Genomic DNA, 21,429 nt, shown 5'->3' on the forward strand with positions numbered 1-21,429 from the left:
TGCTGGAACAGCACAGCAGGTCAGGCAGCATCTAGGGAACAGAAGATTCGGCGTTTCGGGCACATGCCCTTCTTCAGGAATGAGCAGAGAGTGTTCAGCAGGAGAAGATAAAAGGTAGGGAGGAGGGACTTGGAGGAGGGGAGTTGGGAATGTGATAGGTGGAAAGAGGTCAAGGTGAGGGTGATAGGTCGGAGTAGGGTGGAGGCGGAGAGGTCAAGAAGAAGACCCTTCTTGCAGTCTTCTGCAGTCTTCTTCTTGACCTCTCCGCCTCCATCCTACTCCGACCTATCACCCTCACCTTGACCTCTTTCCACCTATCACATTTCCAACGCCCCTCCTCCAAGTCCCTCCTTCCTACCTTTTATCTTCTCCTACTGAACACTCTCTGCTCATTCCTGAAGAAGGGCCTGTGCCCGAAACGTCGAATCTCCTGTTCCCTGGATGCTGCCTGACCTGCTGCGCTGTTCCAGCAATAAAGTTTCAACAAATGTAATTGTGCCAGCCTCCACCACCTCCTCTGGCACCAGCCTCAGCATGCAAGAATTGTCACTCATGTTCCTTTTAAATCATTCTCCTCTCATCTTAATACTGTGCCCTCTAGTTTTGAACTGCCCTACCCTGGGGAAAAGGTCTTGGCTATTCACCCTAATCATGCCCCTCAATAATTGTATAAACTTCTATAAGGTCATCCCTCAATCTCTGACACTCCAGGGGAAAACATTCCAGCCTATTCAGCCTCTCCCAATAGTTCAAACCCTCCAATCCTGGCAACATTCTTGTAAATCTTTCTGAATCCTTTCTAGTGTCACATCTTTCCTAAGGCAGCGATACTGGAACTGAATACAGTATTCCAAAATGGCCTAACCAATTTCCATTACAGCCACAACATGACCTCCTATACTCAATGCACTGACCAACAAAGAAAGCACACCAAACACCTTCTTGACCACTCTACCTACACGACACTCCACTTTCAAAGAGCTATGAACTTGCACTCCAAGATCTTGCTGTTTAGCAACCCTCCCTAGGACCTTACCATGAAGTGTATAATGCCCGTAGCAAAATGCAGCACCTCATATTTATAGAAACTAAAATCTCTCTGTCACTCCTTGGCCTATTTGGCCAACTGATCAAGGTCCCATTGTACTTTGCTGCCCATTACACCACCAGTTTTGGTGTCATCTGCAAACTTACTAACCAGTTCTCCTATATTCACATCCAAATCATTTATATAAATGATAAAAAAAAAGCCAGCAGACACAGTAATGATCCTTGCAGCACACTGCTGTTCATAAGCCTCCAGTCCATAAAGCAACCATCCATCACCACTCTTTGTCTTCTAACTTCAAGCCAATTTGTATCCAAATGGCTAGCTCTCCCTGTATTGTATGTGATCTAATCTTGCTAACTAGTCTATCATGTGGAACCTTGTCTAACACCTTATTCAAGTTCATATAGATAACATCCACGCTCTGCTTTCATCAATCTGCTTCATCACTTCTTCAAAAAACTCAAGTTAATGAGACACGATTTCCTATGCACAAAGCTATGTTGACTATTCCTAATCAGTCTTGCCTTTCCAAATACTTGCAAAATCCTCTCTCTCAGAATCTCCTCCAAGGACTTATCCACCGCTGACATCAGGCTCATCAGTCTACAGTTTCCCGGCTTTTCCTTACCACTTTTCTCTATAATGGCACCATGCCAGCCAACCTCTACTCTTCTGGCACCTCACAATATTTTAGCAAGGAGTCCAGCAATCACTTCCCTAGCTTTTTGTGGCTAAAGATATTGACCTGGAGTGGTGGTGGGGGGATGGGGGGTGGTGGTGGGCGGTAGTGTGGAGGAGGAAGGCGGCAGGATTAGGATGTTGATGATCAGCCATGATGATTTTGAATGATGGAACAAACTCAAGGGATGAAATGGTCTACTCCTGCTCGTACCTTCTGTTTATATCTTTCACACCATAATCACAGCTCTCTAACAACAGTGTATAATTCTCAGGTTTTCAAATCTTAGCTCAATAGTCATTAAAATCTAGGCTATAAGTAGTCCTGAAATATTTAGTTTTACCAGAAGTAAAGCATACCCACGTACAAATTACTTTGAGATAATATAACTTCACTTTGTTGAAATAACACAAATTTAACATATGCAGTCTGTAATGGAGAAAATGTTCCAAAAACACTGAGAATATGGAAATGGATCTATTTTATTCATATCTTCTTCTTTCACATTATACAGCTACTGGGTCATGTTCTTCTGTGATGTTTAACCATTTATTTTACTTTCTCCCCAGCTGTTGTACTTTGTCATATTTTCACTTTATTTAGGCTTCTGTTTCATTGACTGTTTTCTAAATGATCTCTCTTCCTGCTCATCACCTATTCCCAATTGCTCAACATCTTACTTTTAACCCCTGCTGCCTGTAACGTTTTGCTACTCTCCAACAACAAAAATGCTTCCATTTATATAGCCATTAATATAGCATTCCAGTGTTAAAGGAAGGCAATCAGACATAGATTCTTCCATTTGCCTTGTGTTTTTATTTTTCAAAGCTTTTAAAACTTTACTGAAATTAATGTAGTAAGCATGTTCCAACTTCTGACAATATTTACACAGATAATTTTTTTTGCAGGGTATATAGAGGGGATTATATGGTATCTCTTTAAGTCAGGGGAAAGGACGAAAAAAATAGCAAGTGTAAACATAGGCAACAAGGAATTCCATTGCATTCAGAAGCACTCTAACTTTACATCATTCATCATTATTTTCGTCCAGCTGGCATACCTTCTCCCAATGGCTTGAGCAACTACAAAACTGGCTCTTGCTGCATTGCTGGCCTGCACAAAGTGCTCAGTCTGTCAACTACCAGAGACCTTGGCTTTCATTGCCTGCAAAAGTATTTTGCCTGTCGTCTTAAGATTTTGTTTCCCTTTCAGGGTGTGTTCATCAAAATGCGCTTGTAATATTATTTGCTGTTAACTCTGATCTCACAAACTTGCATAGGTTTTTTTTGCATTAGATTCTGGTCAATTTAACACCATTTTACTTAACTTTTCATTTGTCTAATTCGTTAGGTACAAAGAATCATTGCATCCACCCCAATGGAACATCCCTCTGATTCAAGGTGATGGCCACCACTACTTAAATGAAAAACCTCACTCACCAGGGTCATCAACAGACATTCTTGCATGCTCAGTCCAAATACGCGCTCTCGATTTCTGAATCTAACTTTGCAGGTATTGACCAAATCATATGCAGTGTTAGATTACTGCAACACAAATAGAACAAAATGCTGTCTCTTGCATTTGCCTTTACCTTTTATCCATAACAGTCAGTAACTGCTGTGGTTACTTTCCATGCAGAGACATATTATCCGCAGGATTCTCAAAGTCGAACATGAATACCAACCCAAACGGGTGTTGCTTTTTAATTTGATAAAGGGAGAGATTTAGAAAGCAGAAGCCTTCATATTCATTCCCTCTGTTCTCCAAATATTAGGGATGCTTTAACTACTGAGTGAAAGGTTCAAATTATATTTTAGCTCAACTTTGCTATTTCCAGAAATTTTGTTTTGCTCAAAGATATTTTACAAGCGAATTTTACAAGTGAGTCATGGTAGTGAATTGCTGAAACTGTCACTATTTACAAATATGAGTGTCTGTACCTTCTGAGATAGCTTCAGTAGCTCTGCGAATGCCACGGTCAAATGCTCTAGCATCAGCAGGACTCTGAAAGGTAAGTCCAAACTTTTTATCATCTATCTTCCAGTGGTGAAAAATAGGCGTAACCTTGTTGTAAACTAGATCCTTCTTCAGAGCACATTCCAAAACCACCTGCACATTAAAACAGCAAAAAGGATATATTTTAAAATTGTTTTATATACATTTGCTAACCATGTTTATAACCAAGAAATCAAACACTGTCAGTGTCTCTGTTTAAATTTTCTAATCCCAAGACATTCAGAAGTAGAATTTAAATAGTTGAAATAAAATAAATGCTCCAGATTGTGTTAAAGTGAATATCCAATTTAAAAGCATTTTTAAAGATTCCATATTTAAAAATATCAATTAATAGCCTGGACTAGTAATAACTTTTAAAAAGGTCAGTCTCATCAAGCATTCACTTTTTTAAACAACTACCGTGAATATTAAAGTATCTAGTGCTGCTTCTGACTCCAGTACTTACTGAGATTCACCAAAATGGTATTTTCTTTAAAAGGTCAGGCAATACAACACATATTAGAGTTAATGTACATGTACCCAAACTGGTTCGTCATCAATGGCTATTCCTCCAACTTAACTTCAGATATGGCTGGAATGTTTCTTTAAGATTGTGCAATATTCAGCACCTTTCATAATTCCTCAGACACTGAAGCAGTCCTTCTCCAAATGGAGTATGACCCATACAACATCCAGGGTGATCCGCAGTAAGTAAGTAAAATTCAACTCACTCAGCTTGTCTATCTCCAACATAGAGATTTTAACCATTTTGTCTTGACATTCAATGGCACTACAATTGCTGAGATGGGAGTTAACTAGGAACTGAACTTCGATCAACCTTGTAAACACTGTGGCTGCAAGAGCAGGTCAGAGGCTAGGAATTCTGTATAACTCACCTCCTAATTTGGCAGGCCAGTCCACCATTAACAGGACACAAGTCAAAACTGAAATAGAGTATCCTCCACTTACCTGGTTTCATATGTTCCAACAATATTCAAGAAGCTCAATGCCATTTGGAACAAAGCAACTTACTTGAGTGGCACTCCAACTACCTTAAACATTTAGTTTCTCCACCATTGGTGCATGTATTTAGCACCGAGAAATTACATGATAAAAATGCTCCATGAGTCCTTAGATAGCACTTTCCAAACCCATGGCCTCTACCATCTGGAAGCAGTAAGGCAGCAGATGCATGGGTACACCACCACCTGCAAGTTCCCTCCTGACTTGGAACGATATTGCAATCCTTTAACAGTCACTGGGTCAAAATCCTGAAACCTTCCTTCTTAATAGCATTGTAGATCCACCTACACTCCAGTGACTTTGGCAGTTCAAGAAGGCAGATTATTTCTACATTCTCAAGGGCAACTGGGGATGGCAATAACACTCACATCCTGTTAGCAAATTAAAAATCACCATCTCCTCTTCATCTTAGAACAGTGACTTGATCATGACAAAGTTAAAAATCACACAAAACCAGGTTATAGTCCAACAGGTTTATTTGGAAGCACTGGCTTTCGGAGCACTGCTCCTTCATCAGGTGGTTATGGATGAAGGAGCAACGCTCCAAAAGCTAGTGCTTCCAAATAAACCTGTTGGACTATAACGTGGTGTTGTGAGATTTTTAACTTTGTCCTCCCCAGTCCAACACTGGCACCTCCAAATTTTGATCACCTGCCTATTCTGTTTCAAATAGCTAGGAAGATATCACTTATCCTTGACCCCTTTTGACCCAAATCATTTGCTGCTTTTAAAATCTGCACTTTTGGGGCAAATTGCTTGTCTTGTTTCAGAGAATCGTGGTTGCATAAAAATGGAATAGGAGAAAATATCTCAATGGACACACTCTCCAAGTTTCTATTTTCTACCCTGATACTTCCATTACATAATTTCAGTTTAAATTTCTTAAATTTGACCCTTAATCAATCAATTTTACACAAGATTGTGTTTCTGTTCTTTTTGACATGCTTTCCAATTCAAATGGTGACCCCCCAACTCCACACAGTATTCTAATTCACAATACACTGCAGGCCATATGATTATTCTAGACTGCTATAAGACAAGGCTATAATTATGTCTTACAAAGGTTTCAAAATCCCAAAGCAAAACTACTTGCTTTTGTCTTTGAGGGGACAAAATAAACATCACAAGTCAACACTGAAGCCTCGCTTATATAACAAAAACATATCTATGTCATAAAGAGAGAAAGCATACCTAAAACATTGACTGTGATATACCTTGAAGTATAAGTTAGTGGTGAAAGTCCAATATTAATTTTATATTTTAGTAAAAAGGTTTCCAATTTTTTTAGAATGATTATTTGCAAAATTCATAATGAATAGAAGATGAATAGCCTAAGAAATAACTGTGACCTAGAGAAGTGGACTTTTAAAAAAAAATTACAATCCAGGGTGTTACACAAAATTTAAAATTAACAATATCTTCCAATGATATTCAAACTGGATTAAACATATCAATACGCTATACATCTGTAGGTAATTGATATCTACAGATATTAAAGAGAATCTTTTCTGGTCCAAATATTTTCAATTGTGTAAAATCATCATTGGCAAGGAGGAGGGGCTAACTGGGTTATTTTATGGCCCTCCTGTCCTTAACAGATGCGATTTTTCACACTTTTCATACTCATTTGCTTTCTTTTCTCTTTCAAAATAAACAGACATTTGTTCTCCCAAATCCATTTTTAAATGGCCTGAAACTGGTATGAGCTTGCTCCCTATTAGGTATTCTACCTGATGCAACAATACAATAATACAATGCAAAACAGCCCACTAAGTATACACTGATTCCCAATCTTTATTTAGACTTGCTACTTATTGCCCAGTATCTATCCCTCTATTCACCTCCCCTTCATGTGGCTATCGAGTTACTCATTAAACATTGGTAATGTGCCTATTTCCACCATCTCCACTAGCAGTGAATTCCAGGCACCCACCACACTCTGTATGAGAAGCTTCCCTGTACTGCTCCCTTAAACTGTCCCCCTCTCATCTCTAACATGTGCCCTCTCATAAGTGACCTTTCCACCCTGGGAAAAAGCCTCCGACTATTCACCCTATCTATGCCTCTCATAATTTTGTTGACCTCTATCAGGTTGGCCCTCAGCCTCCATCTTTCCAGTGACAATAATCCAAGTTTATCCAATCTCTCCGCATAACTAAAACTCTCCAGATCAGGCAACATCCTAGTAAACTTTCTCTGCATCCTCTCCAAAGCATCCACATCCTTCTGGTAGCATGGTGACCAGAACTACACACAATATTCTGAAAGTGGCCCAACTAAAGATTTGTACAGCTGGACCACAACTTGCCAACTTTTATGTTTGATACTACATGTAATGAAAACAAACATGCTGTATGTCTTCTTGACCACCTTATCCACCTGTGATGTCATCTTCAGGGACCTGTGAACCTGTGCGCTCAGATCCTTCTGTATGTCGATGCTCCTAAGGGTTCTGCCATTTATTGTATAATTTGCACCTGTATTTGATATTCCAAAATGCACCACCTTACATTTGTCTGGATTAAACTCCATCTGTTATTTCTCTGCCAAAATCTGCAATCTATCTATATCCCGTTGTATCCTTTGACAATCCACCTCACTATCTGCAACTCCACCAATTTTGGTGTCATCCACAAACGTACTAATCAGACTGTCAACATTTTCCTTCTCATCAAAAAAAAAGTCCTGAATGTAGGAGATAACAGCATCACTTCAGCCATAGTGAGTTTCAATGTTTTTGTTTGCTTAAAACTGACTAGGGAGACACGTGATCTGTTACTCCATTTTGTGAATGTTACTGCAATGGTCATATGGTGTGACATTTCAGAGAGATGATGAGCTAGCTTGTGTTCAGCCAATTGCTGGAAACAGCAGTCAAGTGGCCTATTCTGTGTTCAATAGCTGCCATTTTAAGTTCAGCAAGAGCCAATTTTAAAATTTAAATATGATACACGTCCAAAAAAAATTGGAATCTCTCGATGAAGATTAAAATTTAAGAAATTATTGAATAAAAAAACAAATTTCAAGATAAACGGCTGCTCCATTTATTTGTTGAAGTTCTAAATATTTTATTGCAACATATTTCTTTTCAGAGTACTTCTGTTGTTGAGAACTCCATATACTAACCACAACTCTTGAACCATGATCGTTTATAAAAGAATCACTTTGCACTAAAAAGTCTGACAATCAGACAAAGCTTAGCTAAACCAGAATACATAAAACAGAAGCTTCTTTCAATAACTCTACAAATTTGAAGCTTGACAAAGACAAGCATCATTACATCTAAACATCCATTTCTGTCTGGCGATTTACCCAAGTCACATGCTTTATGGATGTTACAATTAGCTCATTCAGATCATATGAACTTTGACAGTGACAAATATACACCCATTAGCAACTGGACACGAAGACTGACCAAGATCAAAGGAATCTTTTGATGGTTGGAACAGTAGCCACTGTATGAATTTTACTTTAAACTGACATGCAAAATTTACACATTATAGACAGTTTCAAAATCTTATTGTCATGCACTGAAGAACCCATATCTTTGAAGAACTCGTGTCATTGAAAAGCCTTGGGGTGAATCATAACTGTTGACATAGGTAGACCTCACGGGAACAAGTACCAGCACAGGGATATTCTCCAAAGAAAAAACTGTAATCAGCAAGAAAATCTTTGCAAAATACTAACAAAAGAAAACTAAAACAGAAAGAGAAGAGCTAGATTGTAAGACTAACAGGAAAGCATTTTTAAAAATTCTGAAGCCAATAACGAAAGCATTCAAGCATTTGTCATTACATCAGGAAATTACTTGACTAATGCACAGTGTTAAGGAATTTTACCCATCATGTGCTGGCCAGTATCTATCCTCCAACCAACAGATTATCTGATTATACTGCAGCCAATTCTCAGTAATCCTGACTCTCTCTGCTTCCTTGCAACCATAACAATGAACATTTTAAATTGCAGGCAACTTAGACTGAGAGTCAAGATAGATGTACTTGGTTACTTAAGACATGGTGTTGTATTTTGCAGTCAGAGGTGAACAAACACAAGCTCGCTGCACTTGTACATTTATTGACTTTCCATAGGCTTCATCATTACAAGCTAATGTCAGACAACCATGGAAAAAGTATTTAATCCTGTGTGAACACTGCAAGCAATTGCACAGCTATTTCTTCTTCTCATTTGCCATACGTGATCTGTTCCATGCAACGATGTGTGCATGGAACAGATAAGGTGTGCTTCCATTTTTCCATAGTTAGTTTATAATGGAACAGGCTGCTCATCTGTCACCAGAGGTGCCACTCAGCATCAAGCATGGCTGACCAGGAGGCACTCTTAGTTTTACCTTCTGCTGCAGGTATATTGGAAGGATTTATAAGTTGATAATCAACTCCGTGACCATGTTTGAATTTACCTTCCATGACCAACAAATCTTAAGTTGAGACTCAAAACAAGAACTTTTAGTTCAGAGCAGGGATGATAATCATTGCACCTCACGACTTACAGCACAGCTGTATAACCAATCAAAGTGAAGAATCAAGTCTGAACTAGGAACTGTGTTGGAATAAAAAGATTTATTATAACATCATGTAAAAAAGCAAGAGACAGGAACTGAATGATTTGATTGACAGAGATATTTAAAGTTATTTCTTAAAATTTCCAACAATATCTCCTAAAAGAAATAAACAGATCAATTAATGTTAGTATTTAGTTTTGAACCATATCCGAAGGAACATTGTTTTGTTCCTTGAAGTGTTTAAAAGGCCAAAGATTGCCAACAATTTTGTGGTAGACAAATGTTAATGATACCGATCCTCAGTTCATTAGTTGAAAGCCATAAATCATTGTGTGTCAGCTTTGTAAGTATTTGCATTCAGACAGCAACTAGTTTTTGTTTAAATTACATTTTGACTTCACACCTTTTCCCACCCTTTACTGATGGGGAACCTCATGTATCATTTGCTCCTTCTAGTCTTAAAGATTAGAGACTTGGATCAATTAAATACCTGATTTAGACATTGTATTGAATTTGTTTAGAAAAAGATCACTGAGGTAGATATCAGCAGGGATATCACCAGGGGCTTTTCGAGCAAAACCAAGAACCAAATGTGAACCCTGAGCACCCACATGTCAGGAGCCAAACTGGTTGAGCTGTTCATCTACAGATGCCCTCCTAACTAGCAGCATCCATACAAGGAAAGGAGGCAGGTCAGCAGCACAGAGGCAAGGGCAGCTTCACCAGTAAAGGAACCACTATCGAGGCAGCTCTATATTCAAAATAATGAGTGGTTGCACAGATGGGTTTGAACAGGCATTGGAAGTAAAAGTTCAGTGGAGCCTATATTGAGCTGGCCCACCTGTTGCCCCCTCCAACCCCACCCCAAAACACACATCACCTAGGAAACTTACCTGGCAGCATGAATGAATGGCGCGGGGTGTGGGGGAATGGGGTGGGCTTCTCCTGGTGCAGTCTGGTTACCCAGATGCCAGGAAACTCCTGTTCATCATTTTAAAGCGCTCATTGCTCACCTGAAGGTCCTTTGTGAAATGTCTCTCTACATGCACATTTGGTTTAAAGACCATTTTCTTGTCTACAGTCTCTGCCAGGAAATTATTTTAGGCTACATCAAAAAGTGTCCAGCTGCATCCCAGATGTACAGTATTGCAATGCACTAAATCATGCAGTGTCAGGATATGGGATTCTCCCTTTGCAGTTATCCACATTTTTAAAACTAAGTCAGATTGAAAAGGGAGACGGTACTGATTGAGGCCAAGGATTTTAACCAGAGGAGATGGGGTAGAGAAAGAAGAGAAAATAGTAGCGAGTACTCAAACAAAACAGCCATTTACCTTCCAAAAACCAAACGGTGTTTGCAAAGACAAGCAAGTCAATGAAGGAAGACCAAAGCCCATCAAGGCAGTCAGGAGAAGTGGAACAATTTTCAATTAAGAATTAATCAACATTTAATCAATCACCCTTCTGAAAGATGACTACCATGGATTTAAAGAAGACATGCTGTTGAAGCTGTTCATCTTGCATTCATCGGGCGAGACCAAAGAATTCCATATTTCAAAGGAAACAACAATTTATATTGCATGAGATTTCACTTCTATCATCATGTATATTCAGGACCTGGAATATCAATTTTACAGATTTCTTGATAATATTTTATTGACTATAATGAAGAACACAATATTCACTCTAAGAGCTACCATCCTTCATCAAGTGCAGTCTATCTCAACATCACAAGAGCCACATATTCTATCCCACTCTTAAAATGGTGCTATTTAATAGGGAGTGGGGGGATATAATCAGGGATGTGATCATTTTTTGAACAATCTGAGGCACTCAGCTTTTTGCACAAAATGACAGTTTATGCCAGAGTTAATAGCTATTCCAATCATAGGCAAGTTGAGTTTTATTTCTTTTGGTTCTCTTTCCAGTTCCTTAAAAACTCCAACATCTGCGTCATTGATCAAGTTTCCTCTTTTCAGTATTGATATATATTACTTTACATGTTCCTCCATTTTAAATGTGATGCATTACGTATCTGTTTAGGTTTTATGCACATTCCCTTTCCAAACTACAGGATCATAGAGAAATTACAGCACAGAAACATCATTCATCACATCAGGTGTGTGCTGACTGAACAAATCAGCTATCTATTCCAATCCAATTTACCAACAATTGGTCTACAGGCTTGCAGGTTTCACACTTCCAATGCCGATCTAGATTCCTTTTAAATGAGTTGATGGTTTCCATCACAACTGCTAAACTGGGCACTGAAATAGCACATAACACTCTCTTTAAGGAAAAGACTTTACTCAAGTCCCTTCCACTTCTTCTACCAATCATCCTAAATCTGTGATCCTTGATGATTGACCTCTCTAATGGGGTCACAGATCTTCACTGCCCACTCTGCTTCTAATTATTCAATTAAGCTACCCCTCAGCCTCCCTGGTTCAAAGGAAAACAATGCGACTTTATCCAAATCTTCATAATACCTGCAATTTTCCAACCTAGCAACATTCTTGTAATGTTCCTCTGTACTGCGGGTTAGAGCAGGTGGTTGGATGGATGGTTTACAATGAACAGTGATGCAAACAGTGTGGGTTCAATTCCCACACCAGCTGAGGTCATCACGGATTTCCCACTTTCTCAACCTCGCCCTCACCTGAGGTGGGGTGACTCTCACGTTAAACTCAGCACTAGTCATATCTCTGTAATGAGAGAGCAGCTCCGAGCTCTTCTGGGACTATGACGGCTTTAACCGTCATATTGGTCCAGCATTAGATCCCTCCTCTTGCATTCAATACCTTGCCTAATGAAGGAAAAACACCCCATGCCTTCATTACCACCTGATTTACATGTCCTGTCACATTCAGGAACCTGTAGACATGCACTCCAAGATCTCTCACCTCCTCTACTCTTCTCAATATCCCTCCCATTTATTCTGTATTTTCTTACTTTGTTTACCCCCTTTCACTTGTCTGGTCTGTATTTCATTTGCCACTTTTCCAAACACATAGTCAGTCAAACAATGATATCTTCCTGAATTCAACAGCCATCCTCATTGGTTTTAAGTACTCGGTTAATTTTTGTGTTGTCTGTAAATTTTCTAAACACACTTTTCATGTACAAGTTCAGATGATTAATTTATATCACAGACAGCAAGGAAGCCAGATCTGAGTCTTGTGAAATACATAAAAACATCTGTTGACCCGTACCTTTTGTTTCCTGTCAGTGAGTTAATCTGGATGCAACTTGCCACATACCCCATATCACATGAGCTTTAACTTTTCTTAACAGTTGGCTTTGTGGGAACTTATCAAAATGCCTTACCAAAATCCAGGCAAACAATATCCACTGTACTACTCTCATTAATCCTCCTCATTACTTGCTTAAATAAAATGCAGCAAGTAAGTAAGCCACAACCTGTCCTCATCAAAACTGCGTTGACAATCTCTGATTAAACCACACATTTCCAAGTAAAAGTATATCCTACCTCTCAATACTGATGCTGGTGATTTACCCACATCTTAGGTCAGACTGACAGGTCTACAATTATTTGGCCTATATCTTGCACCCTTTTTGAATAATAGTGTGAATTTGCAGATCGCAAGTACTTTGTCTGATCTAATGAACATTGGAACATCGTCACATCAACCACTATTTCATTTTTGGCTTCCTTTAACAGCCAGGAGTACAATTAATCTGGTAATGGTGACTTATCTACCTTCAAGGATTTGCAATATCTGTGCTCGCTATCCAATTAAGGTCAACAGGTAAGCCAGCAGCACAGACATCAAGGCAGCCTTACCACTCTCCTTCACATAGGAATAACCATTCCACTGTTACCAGATAATCTCTCAGTTTTGTAGTTATACTCCTCCAATTTCACTCCTGCTCTGTGTCCCTTTCCATCGAGACATTAAATCTAACTGCATTATGATCACTATCTCCACAATGGTCACCTACTGCCATTCCATTCACGTGTCCAGTTCACGTCTACAAATGTGATCCTGTACAGGGTGTACTTTTAAAGAACTGACATATGAATGATTTCTGTACTGATGAACTGCTACTTTATATTGTCCTGTGTTGTGCTCTGACTTGCAAATGGACCTCATTCACAAACTGGTGACTGCCTGTAGTTAAATATACCAACTACTATTGCCCTCTTATTTTTGCACTCAAAATTGCCTACATATTTTCCTCTCTAACTCATTTCCTATTATTTGAGGATCAAGTGTATAAATATGACAATGTGTCTGTCCCTTTTTCTGTTTCCGAGCTATGATGTTACGGACTCATTTGATGTTTCATTTCACAGATTATCTCTCCTCAAGATGTGGTTCATTCTTTAACCAATAATGCTACACTTCTACTTTTTCAAGTCCTTTGCTCCCCTGCATGAAAACTGTATATCCAGGTATGTTGAACTGCTATCCTTACCTCTCTTTAAGCTGTTTCCATTACAGCAATAACATCATGCTGCCATGAGTCTATCCTTACTCCTTCCGTTTGCATACTTAAGTTAATACTGACAATTTTCTGTGTTGTATATCTTTTAATTTCTGCTTCTTCTGCCTTTCAGTCACTTATTAAGTTCCTGCCTCTCGTTTTGTTACCCTGACTGCCTATCTCGACTTGACCTGTCTTTCAGGCTCACTCTCATCATCTCACAACACTTTGATCACTCACTCACCTACTCTCCAGACCCCCAACACTCACTGACTCAGCATCAGGCCCAGCACTAGTCATTCACCTGCTCACACTCCAGTGCCGAAGGCATATCTGACAGATTTTCTCTTCCTTTCCCTTACCCTGCAACCCCCTCCCCACCAATACTCTAATAAAGGGCCAACCAGATACTACACTTAATCAACAGCCCACCTGATACTCTTGGCCTCACCCGAAGCGTAGTTAAATTGTTCATGTTGTTCTGCACTTTGCTCCTCCAGTCACACATTGTTTCTCTCCTGCATTTGTAAATCGTCTCAAAAGCAAATGCAGGAGAGAACCAGCCACTGATTAGAGAAACAGTGCCTTGTAGAATCTTCCAGCTTTATTTACCAGTATTTGAACATCAGACAGACACCTTGGAAGGTTGCTTTGTGGGCCACGGGCTACCTTTCGGACAAACCCGGGTTGAACTGTACCAAATTTGAGCAAAGATTAATGTATATACATATACATACTTTGCAGAAATCAAGTTGGTGATGGTAGCAAACATGATCAGCTGAAGATAACCGTCTGTACACTATTTTTCTAGTCAATTTTGATAAGATGCCTGTATTAATACAGTTATGTGTAATTTTTCCACAAAAAGGTTTCCACTTCAATGAAGTTTTACCATCTCTCGTAGATATGAATGGCTTGTCATCAATTTCTTTTAAAACCAACTTGTTCTTCCTGACATTGAAGACACATGGATAAGTTGCCAGCCTGCAAGTTACCGTTTGCCTTTCAGACAGAGAATTAAATACAATATGCAAAATGGTGTCAGCATCTGGGTGAACACAAAGTATTTAACATCTTTTGGCATTCTGCATTCTGTTATCAATTTTGTGGAAGGAATTGGGTGACGTATGATTTCTATTTAGGTGCAGTCGTGATGCATGTTTAACTTTGGTCATAAAGTTAAATTTGATATAGGCAACGCTGGCAGCATTGGTCTGGCAATAAAACTCAAAACAATTTGACGAGAGTGTCTTAGAGCAACTTTGCTGACTATCCAGGGTATTGTAACATGCGACTTCACATGATTGAAGATCTCAATGGGAAAAGAAGGCTTTTTGTGCTGGCCTCTCTTAAAATAAATGTATTTAAGGTCCAAGATAAAGCAATGATTAAGAAACCTTAAATATTATCATTAAACATCAGTACTGATCATCGGTGATCCACACACTCTAAATGTACACCATCTTAGTTGCTTTTCCTCCAGTTTGTTACCAGTAAGCTTTCATACAGTTCTCACACTTCAAGTCCCACAGATGCCCAAGACACACTTTTCGCTTATCCAGAAAACATTTTTGAACTAGTTTTGTTACTGGCCATCTCTTGATCCGGAGAGCTCAGTATCTGATGGTGTGTACCTAAACTTCAGCACCAGCACTCTTGTGTGGCTTCATGAACAGAATCCTTGGAGTAGGATATAAAAACAAGAAGCCTGTAGTAGCAACTGGTTAAGCTGCTTTTGGAGCATTGTGTTCAATTCTAGTACTGCACTTTAAGAAGTTTGTTAAGCATTCAGCAAAGGGTATTTGATAGAAGGGCACCAGGGATGAGGGAGGTCAATTATGTGGAGAAACAGGAGAAGCAGGGTTCCCCTTACAGTCAATATAATTCAATGTATAATGATGAATGGTTTTAATAGAGTAAATAAAAAGAATCTCTTGCAGTGACAGTCAGTCAGTATTCAAAGGACACATGTTGAAGGTGAAGGCAAAAGAACCAGAAGTGAGATGAAGAAAATGAAAAAAACAATACACCAAAACATTATGGTTTAGAAGGTTCAGTGAGGAAAGTGGTGGAAACAGTTTCTATAGTAACTTTCAGATCTGGGTAAATACATTAAAGGATAAAGAAATACAGGGAACAAAATTATTATGTGACAATGGAAGTACAGGGGAGTGGAACTAATTGGGTGGTGGTCTGATATGTTTCATTCAGAGTTGCTGTGGCAACATGTATTTTCAGACATGTCTCAGTCTGGAGCTATAAATAGTGATGGTCATGGCTCCTAATTTCTTTCCAGAACATTGCTGACCATCTCTCTTGCTCTTAGCACCTTCCATTTCTGATTGTTGAAAGGACGTACAGATTAATTCTTTTTGGCCATATTACGAATAAACCTCCTTTGGCTACTGAAGCACATTCTGGCTCAGACACAGGTGTGCTTTGGACTGCGCCATAACATCTTTGACGAATTGGTTAGCTCCAACCAAAAGTCTGCACTAACGTAATAGGTTGAACAGCATTCTCCTGGATGGATCATTCTATGATTCTGTGATCTTAAAATCTATCTGTACAAGTTCCACTATAGTCCCTCTATCACTTAACAACTTCCTCAAAGATCTCAAGGTTTAAACTTACATTAAAGTATGCAAATTATGCTTCAGGACAGGGGAGCGGTTCTTGAAACACATGGGTTGGAGAGGGAAAAGAAAGATAAACTAAGTCATTATATAGAACAAATCATCTCTCAGTTGTGGCAAACCCTTTCCAATTTGCAATTCATGATCAATTTAGCAAGTCTTTAGAAATACTGTATTTGGGGTAATCAAGGACAACTACTGCAGTCTTGTTAAAAGCAGATTATTTTTGACCAAATTTGATAGAAACGTTTACTAAAAAATATCGGTATTTACACATGGATTTTAAGCAAGTCAATAAAATATATTGCAAGAGGTTTTTTTTAAAGATAACTTTAGGCATTTGGTTTGGTCACACAGATGGATGTGCTGTTGTATAGCACCTATCATCGCTTCAACTTCCCCTAAAGTACTCCTCAAACAATGAAGTTAGGTTTTATCAAAAAGATAATACAGAACAAGAGTAAGGGGACTAAACGCATTCAAAAAATTAATTAGGATAGGTGTGAATAATGAAATAATAACATGGGTGCTCTGTTATAAAAAAGGACATCAAAGCCAAAGACCACATACTCAAAAGGTGTGCAACATCATAGTTACAAGGAAAGATTGAGCAACTGGGACTACTACTTCATTTTCCTACACTAAACATCATTAGCCATTCTTTTGTTCAATCACATATTCGATGTCCCTCTGCAACTTTCCACTCCTATCCACACACTTTCTAAATGTTCATGTATTTCATACTATTTTTGATTCCAATCCACCTCAAAGTTTGGAAATGTTCTGGAATTAGACAGTCAGCTTCACATCACACTGGGGCATTAATATTATTATTTTCTTGTGCTACACACTTGTATTTTATAGTTAAATAGTAAGTATATAACACAACTCTGAAGACAAATGTTCAGACTTGTTCAAAGTGACTATGTCATTGCCCATAAGTGATAATAAGGAAAGAAACTTATTAAAGTACAAGAATGATGGACTACCAATTAACTTTCACCCAGAAAAATGGCTAGTTGCAGTGCTAAATTTCTACAGTTAAAAAAATTTCTGAATATTGTGCATAAGTTTGCATTTCAGTTAGGAACAAAAAGTAGCTTTTGAAAAGTTTTTATTCCCCAATTCCTTATCAATGGTCTTGGGCCATATTTCTTCTTTCACACTAACTTTATGGACTGTAAATAATTCCACCAATTCTGTTTTGTTTCAGATTGTGGTAGCAAATCTTCTCTGAACTGCAACCAATGAAATTAATATCTTTTCGGCAATATTGCTGTGCGTTGTGGTGTTACAGAGCATTGCACTGGTACCCATATACTGGAGGCGATGGCCTAATGATATTGTCGTTGAAGTGTTAAGCTAGAGACCCAGCTAATGTTCTAGCGACCCAGTTTAGAATCCCACCATGAAAGATGGAGTAATTTGAATTCAATAAAAATCTGGAGTTAAGAGTTTAATGATGACCACAAATCTGTTGTCAATTGTTGGGAAAAGCCCATCTGGTTCCCTAATGTCCTTTAGAAAAGGAAACTGCCTGGTCTGGCCTACACTGTGGTTGATTCTTAACTATCCTCTGGGATGGGCAATGAATGCTGGCCTAGCCAGCAATGCCCTCATCCTGAATAAGTATCTGTTGCCACACCCCACACACACAGTCTCTCTCTCTCACACGCACATTCTCTCTCATATTCAGTTAGGGAGGGTTCAGAGAAGATTTACAAGGACATTGTCAGGACTAGAGGGTTTGAGTTATAAGGAGAGACTGGATAGGCTGGGACTTTGTTCATCGGAGCGTAGGAGACTGAAGAGTGAACTTATTGAAGTTTATAAAATCATGAGGGGCATAGGTAAGGCGAATAGCAAAGGTCTCTTCCCTAGGGGTACAGAAGTTCAAAATTAGAGGGAATATTTTTAAGATGAGAGGACAAAGATTAAAAAGGGACTGAAGGGGCACAGAGCATGGCACATACATGGAACGAACTGCCAGAGCACATGGTAGATGCAGGTATAATTACAATGTTTAAAAGACATTTGGATAGGTACATGAATAGGAAAGGTCCAGAGGGATATGGGCCAATCTCAAGCAAATGGGACTAGTTTAGTTAGGTAAACTTGGTCAGCATGGACGAATTGGACCAAAGGGTCTGTTTCCATGCTGCATGAATCTATGACTCTATGAACACGCAAATTACTTCGCTCCTTTTGTTCCTTCTGGTTAACAAAGACGTACCATTTTATTAGCTCAACTGTTCCTCCCTTCTATGTGAGAAGCTTCCACTAATATTGAAGTCCACTATTTCAGGAAAACATTAGAAATGATGAGGTGACATCATTTTCTGAATTAAAGCTCTCTTTATATTAATACCACAACAGCAAGAAAAGACACAGATAAAGACTCTTATTTTATAAATTTATTTCTTGCACAGTTATTTGCCCGCTGATTTATAATTTTGGCCCAATAATTGGTTGGATAAAGGAAATGAATTATTCTATTGGATTCACAATGACTAGTCCCACTGGTCGAAGAGCTTGAGTTGCTTATAGTTGTTCCAGTACTCTAACACCTGCTTGATACCGGAAGGGTGTCCCTTTCTTGTAGTGGAGACCAGAACTCGGAAACATCACTTAAGATTAGGAGGTCTTCCTTCTAAGGCAGAGATGAAGAAATATTTTTCCTTTGTGACGTATGGAGTCCACGATGATTTGACCGTGTGGATTCAGAATTGGCTTGCCCATAGAAGGCAAAGGTAATGGTGAAAGTGTGTTTTTCAGGCTGGAGGTCCGCGACTAGTGGTGTTCCGCACGAATCCATACTGGGACCTCTGCTATTTGTGATCTATATAAATGGCTTGAATGAAAATGCAGACGGTTGTGTTAGTAATTTAGCAGTCGACACAAAGTTAGGTGGAGTTTTGGATAGTGTAAAAGGTTTTCAACGGATACAGCAGGATATAGATCAGTTTCAGATATGGGGGGAGAAATAGCAGATGGAGTTTAATTCGAGTAAGTGTGAGGTGCTGACCTTTGGGAGATGAAATGTTAAGTATACAGTTGATGGCAGGGACCTGAACAGCACTGGGGAACAGAGGGATGTTGGGGTTCAAGTACATAGCTCCCTTAAGGTGGCAATGCAAGTAGATAGGGCGATAAAGAAGACATATCGCATGCTTCCCTTTATTGGCAGGTGAATTGAGTACAAGAGTCAGGATGTCATGTTGCAGCTTTATAAAACTTTTGTTAGGTCACACTTGCAGTATTGCATTCAATTTTGATTGCCGCATTACAGGAAGGATGTGGAGGTTTTGGACAAGGTACAAAAGACCTTGATCACGATGCTGTCTGCTTTAGAGACTATGAGCTGTATGGAGAGACTAGAAAAACTCAGATTGTTTTCTCTGAAGCAGCAGAGGCTGAGGGGAGACTTGATAGAAGTCTATAAAGTTACGAGATGCATAGGTAGGATTGACGGTCAGAATCTTTTACCCAGAGTCCAAATGTCTAAAACTAGGGGCTATGCATTTAAGATGAGAGGGGTAAGTTCAAAGGAGATGTGAGAGGCAGATTTTTTTTAAACAGAGTGGTAGGAGTCTGGAACACATTGCCAGGGATGGTCGCAGAAGCAGATAAGTTAGGGGCATTTAAGAGACTTTTAGATAAGCACATAAATATGCAAGGAATGGAGAGATATGGACCAAGGGCAGGCAGGAGGGATTAGTTAATTCAGTGCCATGTTCGGCACAACATCGTGGGCTGAAGGAGCTGTTCCTGTCCTGCATCGTTCAATGTTCTATGTTTGAGAGTCATTAGGTCTTTTCTTCCTCAGGAAGCAGCAGAGACTCAGTCATTGAATTTGTTCAAGTCTGAGATATTTGATTGATAAAGAGGTCAAGGGTCATAGGAGAAATTCAGGATGTTGAGACCACAACCAAACCGCGTTTGTGATCTTCCGAATAGCGAACAAGCTTGAAAGTCTGAATGACTGCTGATAAGTCTTATGTTCTTATTTGTTTACCATTATAAAGCAGGGTACCCTGACACTGGTCAACACCACATTGATAGAAACACCCTGTGCTGATGCTATTGTCAAAGTATATGCTGATTTACAATAATCAGGTTGCTGATTGTCCAACACTTCCATTGTTAATGACAGAATTTTCAGCTGCCATGTCAGAAGATCCAGGGATACTTCTGGATCACTGCACTGATCTTCCCCATGCTTTAAAAACATTCTTAATGCAAAATGATTTTAATCATCATACCATAATCTTGCTTCTTCTGTTTTCCTTCTATCCTTATCATTGCAATGGTAAAGAACTTTATAGAAATATATTTTATGTGGGAAAATCAATCTCTGTCTTTTGCACGTTTATTTGCCCCGTAAGTCCTTGCTTTTGTGTGTATTTATCACTTTCAGAAATGGTAGCCTGGGACGTGGCTGGTTACATTTGATTGACTTTACTGTGGAAAAGGACATGGAAGATATAGACTGTAGGGAATAGATGGTGACATCTTGCAAAATGTCCAGATTACAGAGGAGGAAGTGCTGGATGTCTTGAAACGGTTAAAGGTGGATAAATCCCCAGGACCTGATCAGGTGTACCCGAGAACTCTGTGGGAAGCTAGAGAAGTGATTGCTGGGCCTCTTGCTGAGATATTTGTATCATCGATATTCACAGGTAAAGTGCCAGAAGACTGGAAGTTGGCAAACATGGAGTGCCACTGTTTAAGAAGGGCGGTAAAGAGAAGCCAGGGAACTATTGACCAGTGAGCTTGACCTCGGTGGTGGGCAAGTTGTTGGAGTTTATCCTGAGGGACAGGATGTACATGTATTTGGAAAGGCAAGGACTGTTTCGGGATAGTCAACATGGCTTTGTGCGTGGGAAATCATGTCTCACAAACTTGATTGAATTTTTTGAAGAAGTAACAAAGAAGATTGATGAGGACAGAGCAGTAAATGTGATCTATATGGACTTCAGTAAGACGTTCGACAAGGTTCCCCATGGGAGACTGATTAGCAAGGTTAGATCTCATGGAATACAGGGAGAACTAGCCATTTGGATACAGAACTGGC

At 39.2% G+C, this 21,429-nt stretch overlaps 1 protein-coding gene across 1 annotated transcript in view; it reads right to left on the reverse strand.

Annotated features, from left to right (window-relative positions):
• spred1 (sprouty related EVH1 domain containing 1) overlaps positions 1 to 21,429 on the reverse strand; it is an 85,555-nt gene that overhangs the window by 31,861 nt on the left and 32,265 nt on the right. The window contains exon 3 of the mRNA XM_043697998.1: positions 3,671 to 3,839. Within this exon, the coding sequence (XP_043553933.1) occupies positions 3,671 to 3,839 (169 nt within the window). The remainder of the gene's footprint in view (positions 1 to 3,670; positions 3,840 to 21,429) is intronic.

Source organism: Chiloscyllium plagiosum, chromosome 10, assembly GCF_004010195.1.
Source record: "Chiloscyllium plagiosum isolate BGI_BamShark_2017 chromosome 10, ASM401019v2, whole genome shotgun sequence".
Classification (NCBI taxonomy): Eukaryota; Metazoa; Chordata; class Chondrichthyes; order Orectolobiformes; family Hemiscylliidae; genus Chiloscyllium; species Chiloscyllium plagiosum.